Below are 14,187 nucleotides of genomic sequence, written 5' to 3'. Positions count from 1 at the left end.
TTTTGTGTTTTTTCTTTATTAGTACTACTAAAATAATCCTTGTTACAGAACTGGTCTCTGTTTGGTGTTGTTAATTATTATCAGTAATTTTACCTATAATAATGCTCTTTACTGTTGACAATTTTTGTTGATAATTTGAAAAAGTGGTAGTTTCCACTTTCCACAAGAGCAATAGTGCATATATTACCTAAATGAGGTGCAACTTTTCTTGTGGCGGCTAGTGCCTAGTAATAGTAGGAACAAGTATTGGAATATGTTAATATTATTGACCAATGATATGTAATAGAGCATTGATTTTTGGGGATAAGAACAAAACAATCTTAAATGGGTGCAAACCCCACCTCTTAGTACAAAAATAACAAGAAAAGGATCTGCCTCAGCAGTTTACGCCATACCTTCCGCTAAGCTAAGATCCTTAATTCCTGGAGTTGACTTCCTCTCTTACTTTGTGGAACTGCTTATCAACTATCCAAAAAATAGTTATCTTTATCACTTAATGAAAAAAAATCCTATTAGGATGTGTTTCTCCTTCAAATGAACCTTACGGGGTCGAATTTGGATTAGCTAGAGCCACAAGTGGACCTACTAATGGCCAGGGTTCATCCGAACATGATGTTGAGCCCCTTTGACTTCTTTGTACGTCTACCTTTTCATATTTTAAACCCCGTCAATAAAGATTCTGATTCCACCACTGATGGACTCCGATGAAGATAAGGGACACTGGATGGGAATCCAAAAACGAGATAAGGAACAGTGAAGAACAATTCTTCCTTGCGGCCTCACAAATCTTACAAGTGGGCTTTCCATTTACACCCACCAAACAAACTGTACCATTTACAAGCCGGTTGAGTTGTGTCTGGACAAGGTTTTCTATAACAACTTACAGCCCAGATAAATGGCCAATAGCCCAAACTAAGAGTGCATAATGTAATCCATGATAAGTTTTCATGATCAGCCGATCAAAAGTTTTCATAATTTCAACATTTTCACTTTGCAGTGACCCTTTTTTAAGCAGTCAGTCAAGTTTTCTTATCCCTCGACCAAAGAAATGAAGCTTTCAATTCTTGTTGCCATCCCCAGTTGACTTTGAGCTACCACCAACCAACCGTTTAGCCATTCTTCTTTGTTTTTGTTTGTTTTGTTTCAGGCAAGAATCTGCATCATCTGAACAATGGACACTAGCTAAAAGTTCTATATATAGACGGTTAAAGCACACTAACAGGTGTAAAATTTTATTTCCAAAGCCAGGAATTCAAAAAAAATGTTCTCCTGTCTCAACTTCTTTCATATATATGCAAAAAAATCATTTTTCCCCTATCTAAATTTGTGTAATTTTTCAACCAAGGTGAGGGGGTGTTCAATTGACCCCTTGCATGGTTGCACCCCTCTGGCTCCGCCCCTGCTTCCACTAGATATAAGTTACGATATTCAAAGTGAAATGGAAGGAGCTAGACAAGAAAACTATAGCTATTGAGATTTTTTCTTTTTCTAACTCCTCAATGCCTACCTGTCTCGTTCGCATTTTGTCGAACACCTTGTGGCTCCTCATCTGGCGTACTCACATTTACACCCTCTAGATCACTCTCTTCAGTAGGCAACAACGGCCCTATTATATTCTGGCCGCGTGAGGAAGCTTCCTTAAGCTTCTTCCGTCGAATCCTCTTCCTCTGTGCCCTTGTGAGCTTCTCAGGCCCATGATTAGTCTCTTGGTCGCCAGAGGAGGAAGAACCCCTATCCTCTTCCAGTTCATCTGCACATAATACTCAATCATTTCAAATACATTTGCCAATCAAGAAGTGCAGAGACATCAAAATTATACCCATGTTAGCAAGAAAACCTGGAATTTGATCGCCTTGTTGGAGAATGTCAAATGGTTCGTCGTCATCGTTTTCTTCCTACAATAGTAATACTCGGGGTAGAGTCAAGTAGTATGAAAAAAGAAAAAAAAAGCAATGAGGGAGAAAATTAATTACTTGGGAAGGAGGTGATGGTGGGGGAGGATAGAGCATCCTAAGGAGCCTTTCATGGAGCTTTTGCCGTTTCTCTTCTCTCTTCATCCCTAAGCTAAATTTAAGTTTCCCACGTTTTCTCTACACTTGTAATGTATCCCAATTGAAATACAATTATATTTCGTAAATATACACATGCAATTCATTTCTCTCCTCTCTCCTTCTTTCTCTCAATTTCGTTCGTCTCTCTCTTCCCTTTCAATCTCGTTCGTCTCTCTCCTTATTTAACACATAGCTATGAATTATAATTATTTTACCAAATTATGTTTTTAGTCTTAGTGATTTTTGAAATTTCCTCTAAAAAATTGTAGTACTTGTTATAACTAAAGATCAACTCAAAATAGGACTAGAAGTCCAAATGGACCGACCCTTTCATTTATAAACAGTTTCCGTCAAATGAAGAAGCCCATTTCGTAGTCATCAAAGAGTAGGAGTGCTTCATTCAGCCCATAAAAATTGATCAACAAGATGTTCAAACAGTATAATCATAATATTCATAAGATACTTCTTCACCAAATAGCAGATTGCTAAAATGCTTCTTGTGTTAGTAAGGTTAAGGGGCTAAAGATTATAAATTTAGACAATGTTGACATCTGATATGAAAAAGCTAAGAGTAATCTTTTCTTACTTTTGCACTATAAATTATTTCACGGAGAATGCTTTTATCTCTTTATGTATACGTTGAAATGTATACATGAAAACTTAGAAAGCATGTGTTTATTCTGTTCTTTATTCTTCATTTGGAAGTAGGACTTTATAACTTTTGACCCTAAAGGACTCCTAACTCATATAAATTGAACTTTTATTCATTAATCATTTTGAAACTAACGTCACCTCACCTAAAACAATTAATTGTTCACAATAAGTGAAATTAGTAATTTTTAAAAATAATATAAATGACCTGTTTAATGGAAATGTCTAATTTTTTTAAACTAATGAAATCCACTTTTTTTTTTCTTTTCTAAACATGTTTATTTATTACATCCAGTTCCAATTCTTTGTATGATATCCTTTTCAGGAATTGAGGGGAGGGGGGTGTCTAAACTCTAAACCAAAGTGCAAGTCATTATGATTTGCTGAATTAATTAACTAATGCTGCAGTTAATATAGCAATTAAATGGAATGTGTCATGATTATATGCATATGCAAAGTGCCTCTTGTTGAACCACAACACTTTTTATTTTAAAAGAATAGTTTGTGCCCACAGCACATTGCGGCTGAGCATTTAAAAAATTAAACGAGAATATCATCAAAACCTTCCTTTCTTAATTTTTTTTCCAAAGCTTGATATTCGTATTGAATTTTTAATAATTTGAATCAAATAGTACTTTAATTAAGAGAAATAATTTTATTATTACACTATAATATATATTGTCTTCATTCTTGATTATTGCCACCTTATCATCATTAGACGATTACGATGAATTTGTTTTAAAAGGCATTTCATAATAATAAAATTTAAATATTTTTATTTTATTAAAAATTTATAAAATTAAAGTCGAAGATAGAGTTATATTTAATTATAATTAGTTTTTGCTAAAGAGAGAAGATAGATAACAGTTTGTTTGAAAATTTTAAAGTTGAAGTTGAAAAGTAAGTGTAAAGCACTTCTTTAAAATTTCTCAAAAATCATAATAAAATTACACATTATTCTAAAAAAAGTGTATAAAATTTTGCAAGAAAATAAATTTTCTGCAAATTTTCATACTAATCTCTGAAAAAATCCCATATAATTCCTATAGTATAAAATGTCATCAACTTTGTTCGATTAATATTTAAAAATAGAATTAAGTCACCTAACAAGAGGTAGGCAAGAGCTTTTAAGGCAAGACATCAACTTGCCAAAAGAAACACTTATCTTTCAAATTTCTCTCATTATTTTCATAAATATTTTAATTGACAAATTAGTGAGAAAAAAATACTATATTTTTGCACGAAAAATTAGGGAACTTTTTGATATTTGAGCGAATCAATAAACATTTATTTTTCATTATATTTTTTTCTTTAGTGAGCTAGTTCAATAATGTGTAGAATACTTATATTTTATGATAACAAATTTTCTATTAATTTAGGTCGAGCAAACGAGTGTTTCTATTTCTACTAGTATACTCTAAGTAGTGACGATACCCGTACAGAATTTATTTTTTAAAAATTAAAAAAAAAGGGTTGGTTGGTTTACCCGTGACGATTGAAGTGGACAACTAAAATCAATAGTGTAATTTAAGAGAGGTTATTTGCACATAATTAGACTTGAACCACTTTTCACCTGTCATAATTTATTATGCTTACCTCCTCTCATATCAAGTGGTTTAACTAATTTAACATTTTTTAATATCCACATTAACTATCCTTAAATCTTGATATCTATGAAAAACCTCATTGCCTGCTAGGTTTTTGTCAACATCACTTAATAAATGAGAAACTTAGTCCAACAAACATTTTTTAGGGGGTTTAATATAGGAAAAAGTGTTAAACGATAAGAAAATTTAAAAAAATTATAATATATTTTAATTCTAAAAATAATTAATTTTTTCCCTATTTTTTAATTAAAAGGTATTAAAGTTAAAAGAATAAAAATGTTTTAAAAGGTGAAATAACATTAAAAAAAATATATGTATCATTAAATTAACTGGCTAAATTTATTTTTTCCATAGTTCAAATTTATTTTTTTACTACAATTCTTTATGTCATATCATTAATTAACGCATAGAAGTGCTCTTATGCTAGTGATAGAATCTTGAGATTCCATCCACAAGACTAGTGTTCGAATTCTACTAAATCCTCTTTTATAAAATCAATTTTAAAAAAATATATCATTATTTAAAGTCTTGCAAATATTTCTTTGTTGAGTAATAGCAATGTAATTCGAATTAAAAGGAAAAAATAATACTTCATTTGTCTCAAATTATATAACTCATTTTATTTTTAAGAATCAAAAGATTATATTTAATACATTAGATTTTAAAATATTTTAATATAAAAGATATATATTTATAAAATACATAAAAAATATTATAAATTACGAATATTTAACTATTTAAAATATTTAAAAAGTATATGAAAAATCAATCTTATATAGGCTCAGTTGGTAATGACATACAATTTTTTTTAATAATTTGGATAGAGAACTATAGTTTTTACGCAGACATTTTTAAAAAAATTAAGAACTGACATTTTATTATCATCTGTGACGCTACTTGCACAGCGGAGGACACTTTAGGGCACCGGACAGATCTTGTCATTAAGAACTTTTTTGATGAGAAAACAGGAGAACGTGACAAAGAAGACTCACTACATTATCCAGAGTTAATATTTTAGATAATTACTCGATTAATAATTTTTATCTTATAAATTTATTTTTACTATTTAAAAAAAAGTAAAAAAACTGAAATTTATAAAATATTTATTAGTAATAACTATTATTTAAGCAATTACAGAAAGAAATCAAAGCGATCATTATACACATAAAGTTGACTGCAAAGTGAATATGTATATGCAACAACAGTGAAAGAGAGAGCATAACAAAAACAATCCAAAGAAACAGTCAAGCAGATAATTGACAACAGCAAGCCTTGTTTCCTTCTTCCAAATTCTCTTCCTCTGTTTCAGAACACCCCTGTTTTTCTAGAAGAAACAGCACAGCTTCTACTTCTCAGAAACAAATCTGTATTCACTTTCACATCGTCACCAAAATCACATGGCTTATCTTCATCGATTCTTCCAATTGCAACAGATCGACTCCGTGGCACCGCATCAACATTTTTACTAGCAATTGATTTTTGTCTCAGAAGCTCTGTTTCCATTTTGTTTACCAGACTTTTTCTGGAAGCAATTCGCACCAGCTCCCTGAAATCTTCGTCCCTGCTACTAGATACAGATGAATTTACACTGAAACTTCTCGGTAAAGCAGAGATTTGTGGAACACCCATAACACTGCCATACCCAATTTTTCCAGAACAATCCATCAAGCTATGGACGTAACAGTCTCTGGCTTTAATTAAAACTCTAATTGGTGCTTTTATGCACCTCGTAAGTCTACTCTCTTTGCTTCCCTTGTTTGTACTCATTTTCAAACTTTGATATCTAAGAATTTGAATCGTCGAATGTTGAGTGTTATTGGCAAATACAGATATGCAAGAAAAAAGGACTGATAAGAAGAAAATAAACAAGTGGGGAGAAAACAGTTTAATGCTTTAATGAATGAAGAAACTATACTGGTGGGAGTATTTATAATGTGTTCGTTGGGACAGATTGACATGAAATAGGAATATAAAAAAGGGTTCGAAAAGGATTTGGCTGATAGAAATTATATAAAGAAACAAGGAACGAGTATTTATCAATAAAGTGAAAATTTAGATAATTAATTAAATAAATTACTAAAATTTTCATACTAAAATAATATGTTTAACTTGAAAATGAACAGGTTTATGTGGGACGTGATGGCCAAAGAGTTCATAATGAATAAGCGGAAAGGAAGAATAAAATTATGGCTGAAGTATGGACCATGTCAAATACAGTTTAATGTTCAATATATATTTAAAAAAGATACACGCCGTAATCGAGATGGCAATGATGATTAATTTAAGTAAATATTTTGTTAAACAGTGCACGCATAGGTTGAATTTTCGTATTACTAATAATGTTAATGACGATTGACGACGGAGAAAGGAACATAATATAATATTAATAAGAAGAAGAAGACTTGGAATTGCATTTGCAAAATGAAAAAAGAAAAACATTTTTTTCAAATTCCCCAGTCAACGTGAGAAGAATACGTGCCATTTCATATTTCTTTAAGCTCACAATAGATAAAAATTAAAAGAAGATAATATCAATTATTTCTTGAGTCAGTTGTCGTTCAAATGTAGAATTGACATTTTTTTTCTCATGTTGCTATTAGTAATAGTTTTGAACAAATTCTTGTAATTATTGGTAGAACTGACATATGAGATTTCTAATTACATAATTTTTATATATTATTTTACATTTTAAAAATATTTTTTTTTAAAATTCAATTTTTAGGACGAAACATGACTAAACGCCTACTTAGGCTAAATATTTCAAGATCCGAAGCCTAAAGGATAAAAAAAATTTGATAAAAATTTCAAAACGACATATTAAAAAAAATTTGACCAAAGAGGTAAAATCGTTACACCAGTAGCGATTTTTTTTTATAAACAAGAGAGTAAAAATGAATTTGTCCTTCCTAGTTTTGTAGTGCGAGGTCTAAAGTCAAACATAGCTTATGGCCTATTTATGAATTCGGAAACTTCAATTTAACTAGAAATAGTAAAACTTAAAGCAAGTAATTATGCAATGTGTACAAAAAAAATTACACATTGGAATATATAAATTATATAAAAAAATTACACATTGGAATATATAAATTATATAAAAAATTATACAACTTGGAATATATAAATTATAAATTAGCTTAGATTGAAAACAAATGTTGAATGTGCCTTATGTGTTTGTTATAAATTTGTAATAAATTCATGATCTCTATGAATGAATTACAAATTCAGTTGGAGTATTCATCTGTATTTTTCTAAAAAAAATATATTTTTCATTGAAAACGTGTGAAATGATTGGCAGTGGCTTGGCCAACTCGGTCGAGATTTATTTAATAGAAAGAGGACCAATATAATTAAGAGGGAAAAGGACCGTTAATTCATGTTTATTTGAGGACAAAAAATATTGGTAGAGGTCTGGTGGACCTTAACTTAGCAGCACAAGGCAAAGTCTGCAATTTTTGTGAGTTAAACAATTTATCTCTTTAAAATTTAATCGTAATGGCTATTAATTAATAATACTTCATATCTAATAGAGAGAATAAGAGGTATAAGATGGGATGAAGGGGTTTTCATGGAAAATTGACAAGCCGAATCCAATAAAAATTTAAAATGAATTAGAATTTCTTTTTATAATGATTTTGGAATTTGAAATATTTTAAACCAACAAAATTCAAATCAAATTAGTTACTCCAATAAAATAATTTTACATATGCTCACACATCTAGTAAATAGATGCATATATTTGTTTTATTCCTATTATTATTGGGAAGAAATTGTTAACTCATTTGTTCAATTGCGACATCTAGTAACTAGAGACATATATTGAAGTCATTTCATTGCAATAATAATAATAATGTTTATTTGATTTGCATTAGTTTTTTTATTTCGATATGTAGATTCAAAAAAAAATTAGTCTTCTATTTTGAAATGAGATCAATCTTGTTTAAAAATCTGATAAAACACCAAAATTGAGAGAGAGAGAAAAAAGGGGATAAATTCGATTCAATATAAAAAACGGATAAGGCCAAAAATACTCCTAAACTATTCGAAAAGGTTTAAAAATGCTCCTCATCCACCTATTGGATTAAAAATACCCCTCAATCAATCTTTTTGATCCATTATTACAATTCAAATTAACAATTTTATATTTTTTAATTATTATATTTAATAAATATTACGTGACGTATTTTTATTAAATCAAATTAAATTCCAACTCATCGAATTTTCTCTTACCCGGTACCCACCGACCCATATTAACATTTCTTCACCCAAACCTGATTAAAAGATCCACCACAAGTAAAAAAATATCTTTTAATGGAGAAGGGAAGATATCTTTTTTATTTATGATGGATCTTTTAATTGGGTTTGGGTCAAGGAATGTCAATATGGGTGGGTTGGGTAGGAAAAAATTTAATGAGTTGGAATTTAACTTGATCCAATAGAAAGACACCACATAATAATTATTAAATATAATAATTAAAAAATATAAGGCTGTTAGTTTGAAGGGTAATATTAAATCAAAAAGATTGACCGAAGAATATTTTTAATCTCATAGATGAATGAGGGATATTTTTAAATCTTTTCAATTAATACAGATATATTTTTAATCGTTTTTCCTATAAAAAATAATTCTCGGATTTAACAGATTAACTTACTTAATTGATCACATTTTAAATAATATTAGTTCCAACCAAATCATAAACATCCCTACATAGGTGTAATGGAAGAATTGACATATTTATTAGATATGCAACTTATATATTTACATTGATTTTATTTTGACATTTTAATTCAGACTTATTTTAGTTAGATTTCTTTAATTCATTTCAAAAAATATTACTTGATTAATCTTGACTAATTAGTAAACAAAATAAAGTGAGTGATCTTCACTCACAATAATATAGCTAAAATATCTAATGAAATAGACACGTGAATTTGGCTAATTAATCCTAACCCCTCCCTCTCAAAAATAAAAATAAAAATAAAATTATCTAGCCTCTTCCATCACTTTTCTTCTCCAAATTAAAGGGTAATACATGACTATTTTATTAAATAACTCTCGCACCCACCCCTCTATCATCTCTGTTTCATATTTTTCAGAGATGGACATCGATCGTTTTAAATTTGCATCACTATTATGTTTTCTCTTATCAATTTATTTTACTGTTTCAATGAGTGTAGGTGTTAAAATTAATGTAATATTTTAGTGCTGATAGTATTATGGACACACACTTTTATGATTAATAAGAAAGAGTACTAAAGCTGCCTTTTATTATGATGTATTTATTGTTTGGACCTAGAAATCCTACACAATTTAAATGTCGAAGAAGATCCTAAAGTATTAGATATTTCAATAAACAAATGTATATCAACTAATTAAATATGAGTAATTTAATAGGGATTGTAAAACTTGTTTGTTGATCAATTATACCGACAACAATGATGATAATTACATCATCATAAGGTTAATAGATGATGGTGGTCGTAATTTGTGAATCAAGCTATAAGAGTTTTCTTAAAGGGATACCGTGAGTTTAGTAGATTTGATTTTTTTTTGATTTAAAATATTTTTTCAGATTGTGGTACGTTTTTATAGACTTTAATTTTTTTGAATTAAATTTTTGTTCATCTCTCTTACTGGTTCTATGAATTTCAACTACTTCATATTTCTGAATAATTTATTAAAATTCGTAATTTTTTATTTTGATAACACAGATTGACAACACTTACACCGTAATTAATTGACATGTATATGCAAAAACAGATGACTAACAATGGAAGACAGGACAGAAATTACAAGCCAGGAAATTAAATTGACATCGGAAACAACATAACTTCTACTTGTTGGATAAACATCTGTATTCATATTGACCAAAATCACAAGGCTCTTCTTCATCAATTCTTCCAATGGCAACGTAACGAGTCCGAGGCACAACATTCATCCCTTTTCTATCGAGGGATATTCGCCTCACGTTCTCCAATTCCACATGTTTTTTTCTCGAAGAAATTCGAATCAGCTCCCTGAAATCATCACCATCACTAGACGCAGATGAATTAACACTGAAACTTCTGGAGGAAGAGGAGATTTGTGTAAAGGCAGGACATGAGCCAATGGCACCTCCGTAGCCCATTCTGCCTGAACAATTCGTCAGGCTCCGGACGTAGCAATCCCTGGCTTTAATTAGAATTCTGATTGGCGCTTTCATACACTTCTTAGTTCTGCTTACTTTGTTGGCCTTTGTGCTCATTCTTACGCTTAATTAACAATCGAGCCCTTATGAACAACACTGGAATCGGGAACGAGATGAACAGAATTTTACAAATGAATAAATACAAAATTAGTACTTGTGTAGGAAAAAAAAATAGGTAAGTGGGCAGCAAATGGGCATTGTCAAAAGTGCAATTAATATACATCAATTTTTAGTGCTCCCTTCCGCACGTCAGATTAGACAGGTCCATACCATGTTAAATTAGTTTTTAGATTTAACTTACGCCTTAAAAAAGCTAGCTGAAAAGTAAGATGATTGTTTAAGGAATCCTCTCATTCATTAATCATTAATATAAGACTTTTTTCATTGTTTAACACACCCTCCACATATAAAAAAGATTTACTTTCCCCTTTTAAGTTTGTCTAAAAAAAACGAAATGATCTGGTGACCTAACAATTGTATATGTTTTCTATTCTGAACTCTTTCACTTAACACTTTGTCCACTAAATTCTTAAATTCACTAAAACACAATATTTTAAACTCGCTTCTCATTAAGTCACTGTATGCGTAATCCAATCTCTTAAATGTGTATTTCATGTCATTTTTCAATGACACATAAGAAATTGTATATCAAGAAAAAAACAAACAAATATTTAACTTTTGAAAATTTTTAAATAGCGCCATGTTTTTCAGTATCCATATATGCTCACAATTTTCGGGTAAGAAATTCGCACCTGACTGAGATAGTCCTCTCGATACCTTATTGGAGCTTTGTAACTAGTGGCCGGTTTCCCGTCGCGTGAGCACCAAATTCATGTCTAATAAATGAAAATTTTCTTTATTAGACAATTCTTTTTGAAACATGGAAGTATGGAATATTGGATACATATATGTTGTTGAAGTATTAATAAAGGAAAATACATAAATTCCCCCTAAACTTATATCGAAAAGTTATTTACACGCTTATACTATCATGATGATTTTATACAGACTTTTACTATTTAAAAGTGAATTTAATACCACCCTGAAATGTGTAAAACCACTTTCACATGGTGCAGTGTAATACACTCGCCGCTACATCAGCGCCTTGCCAGAAGTTATAATTTTTTCTATATTTTTTCTTTATTAATTACTTTTCTTTTGTTAACAATATTTTACATTGATTAATTTCTAATTAATTATTAAAGTTCTCTAATAATTATACCTTATTCATCACAAAATCTCACCCCACTCGATCTCTTATCTCACGGAAAAAATCATATCCGACTACCTTATTCACGATTGATTCTTTGTTCTTCACCATCACCATATCACATCCAATTCTTCTTCTTCATCGCCATTCACCAATAATATCACCATCACCATTTCCAATATTTTTTTTTCTTCTTCGCCATATTCAATTTTCACTTCTTTTTTTTTTCAAAATCGTTACCCAATGCCACCACACTCATAAAGTTGTCATCATCACCAAATTGAAAAAATTGATTAATCTTCTTCACCACCTTCAATTTCCTCTTTTGTTTAATCCATTACCTAGAATCACCATACCCATAAAGTTGCAATTACAAACAAACCCTAAAACTGATTAACAATCAAATTTTATTTAACAAAATCAAAAAATAGAAAAGATAGAAACAATCAACCGAAGTCACCTAAACATAACTTAAGGATTTATTTATTTAGGTTTATCCGAAATTCTTTTTAGATTCTTCCTTTAGTAAAAATATCAAAAAATACAATTGTTCACTAACAAATCTATGAAAATAACCTAATTGCTAATTAATCAAAAAGAAATGTTGTACTTTGAGATTGTGATGTATAAAGAATGAAGAAGAAGAGATGTGAAAAAGAAGAGGAGGTATGAAGAAAAGGTGAGAGTAGGGGTGGGGTGGAGGAGGGTGAGGGAGGGTGGGTTAAAAGTTGATTCTAATTATTATTTTTATTTTTATTTCTATTTGACACGTTTAGTTTTTACTTTTACTTTATTTCTTTGTTATGTCAGTTTCAAGGGGTAAAATAAATTCACTTTTAAATAATAAAAATATGTAATATATTATTATAATAATTTAAGCATATAAATAATTTTTTGATACAAGTTTTTAGGCTGACATAGGATATCTTCTCCAGGACCCAGAAAAGGAAATTTTATTAACATAGAGTTATTTTTGTTCTTTATTAACTCAACATGGCCAAAAAAATTAAATTGATCAAGTAAGGAACAATGTACATACTCCATTTACTGTATATGCAACACCTGTTCATCATAGACATGTCGTAATCGAGATGATAAAGGATAATCTATATTATTTCACAAGTGTATATTTTTTATTCAATTTAAATACTGAAAAATATTAGACATTCGATATTAAATTCTTTTTTGTTTCACTAATATGTTATTTATGAGTTATGAAGAAGAAAGGGACATAATTGAAAGTCTTGTCAATTCAATTGTATGGTATAAAGGATAAACACAAAACACAATTCTATAAGGTTTTCTATTTAAATTTGTTGCATAAGCTTAATAAACTCCAAAGCCTTGTGAGATCAATTCAATTATAGCAGACAACACATCATGAGATTTAAGTATTGTTTATGATTAAGTGATACATATATATTACAGTATTAGTTATTTATGATTAAGTGATAATTATGTATACTTAACACATATCATAAATTTCTTAATTTTATTATATATATATATATATATTTTCTTATTATATAAGAGAGAGTCAATGCTCATGCAGACACGTCTTTGTCGATGTATCTACTTCATTGTCTTTCTGGAAAAAAAATTTAAAATAACTTTTTTGGTTCTATTTTAATTTAATTAGTGTATAATTGTTTTAATATTATGAAATTCTTTTTAGCTAAAAATTTTAAAATTGTTGTGCGGGCTTCATGCTTAAGTGTGTCTCGAATTTTTTTTTAAAAATTATTTCTTTTGTTCTACTTTAATTTAATTAGTGTCTCTTATTATCTAAGAGGGAGTTAGTGTTCAAGCATGCACGTCTCAGTCGACATTCCTGTTTTAGCGTCTTTCTGAAGAAAAAAAATCAAAAATATTTTTTTGGTTCTATTTTAATTTAATTAGTGTATGATTTTTTCGAAATTATGAAATCCTTTTTAGATTTGACTTTTATTATCAACATGGCTGCTTCAGTGTGTTTCAGAAAAATTCAAAAAAATATTTCTTTTGTTCTACATTGAATTAGTTAGTGTATATTATAGAATCATTTTTAGCTCTGACTTTTACGTACTTCTCCGGCGACGTGTCTGCTTCAACTTATTTCAAAAAAAAAATTAAAAAAATTATTTCTTTTATTCTACTTTAATTTAATCAGTGTATATTTTTTTCAAAAATTATGAAATCCTTTTAGCTGTGACTTTTAAAATCGATATGCCTCCTTTAGCGTGTTTTGGATTATTTTTTTAAAAAAAAAGTTATTTGTTTTGTTCTATTTTAATTTAATTAAATCCTTTTTAGCTTTGACTTTTAGTTTTAAATTAAAGATTTCACGCTGAAACATGCACGTCTTCGTCGACGTGCCTGCTTCAACGTGTTTTGGATTATTTTTTTTTAAAAAAATTCTACTATAATTTAATTAGTGTATAATTTTTTCAAAATTATGAATTCTAGTTAAGCTATAACTTTTAGTTTTAAATTCATATTCTTTA

The 14,187-nt window shown here is 29.3% G+C and overlaps 3 protein-coding genes across 4 annotated transcripts; all 3 read right to left on the bottom strand.

The window, feature by feature from the left end:
• Positions 1–244: 244 nt before the first annotated feature.
• On the bottom strand, positions 245–2,201 carry LOC107009613. Of its 2 annotated transcripts, none has more exons than XM_015208961.2 (4): positions 1,974–2,201; positions 1,820–1,895; positions 1,508–1,750; positions 245–1,164 (listed from the first exon to the last, which is right to left on the bottom strand). In XM_015208961.2, exons 1-4 carry the CDS (start codon positions 2,055–2,057, stop codon positions 1,058–1,060), a joined length of 510 nt encoding a protein of 169 aa, XP_015064447.1. In that variant the 5' UTR covers positions 2,058–2,201; the 3' UTR covers positions 245–1,057. The 2 variants fall into 2 exon arrangements, with proteins under 2 accessions (XP_015064447.1, XP_015064448.1); XM_015208962.2 differs by having other exon boundaries at positions 1,838–1,895; positions 1,974–2,191.
• Positions 2,202–5,400: 3,199 nt separating this feature from the next.
• On the bottom strand, positions 5,401–6,305 carry LOC107010430. The gene has a single exon (XM_015209715.2). The coding sequence runs from the start codon at positions 6,074–6,076 to the stop codon at positions 5,615–5,617; it is 462 nt and encodes a 153-aa protein (XP_015065201.1). The 5' UTR covers positions 6,077–6,305; the 3' UTR covers positions 5,401–5,614.
• A 3,732-nt stretch (positions 6,306–10,037) lies between these two features.
• Positions 10,038–10,670, bottom strand: LOC107010611. The gene has a single exon (XM_027914984.1). The coding sequence runs from the start codon at positions 10,549–10,551 to the stop codon at positions 10,141–10,143; it is 411 nt and encodes a 136-aa protein (XP_027770785.1). The 5' UTR covers positions 10,552–10,670; the 3' UTR covers positions 10,038–10,140.
• Between the last annotated feature and the right edge of the window lie 3,517 nt (positions 10,671–14,187).

Source organism: Solanum pennellii, chromosome 2 (genome assembly GCF_001406875.1).
Source record: "Solanum pennellii chromosome 2, SPENNV200".
Classification (NCBI taxonomy): Eukaryota; Viridiplantae; Streptophyta; class Magnoliopsida; order Solanales; family Solanaceae; genus Solanum; species Solanum pennellii.
This window is presented reverse-complemented; position numbering and strand designations above follow the sequence as displayed.

Excerpts from the sequence above, each read along its gene's own strand:
- LOC107009613 (XM_015208961.2), bottom strand. The coding sequence starts at position 2,057 with ATGAAGAGAGAAGAGAAACGGCAAAAGCTCCATGAAAGGCTCCTTAGG. Across the intron at positions 1,896-1,973 it reads CACCATCACCTCCTTCCCAA|GAAGAAAACGATGACGACGA; the intron begins GTAATTAATTTT and ends TTACTATTGTAG. Across the intron at positions 1,165-1,507 it reads ACAAAATGCGAACGAGACAG|ATGATGCAGATTCTTGCCTG; the intron begins GTAGGCATTGAG and ends TCCATTGTTCAG.
- LOC107010430 (XM_015209715.2), bottom strand. The coding sequence starts at position 6,076 with ATGAGTACAAACAAGGGAAGCAAAGAGAGTAGACTTACGAGGTGCATA.
- LOC107010611 (XM_027914984.1), bottom strand. The coding sequence starts at position 10,551 with ATGAGCACAAAGGCCAACAAAGTAAGCAGAACTAAGAAGTGTATGAAA.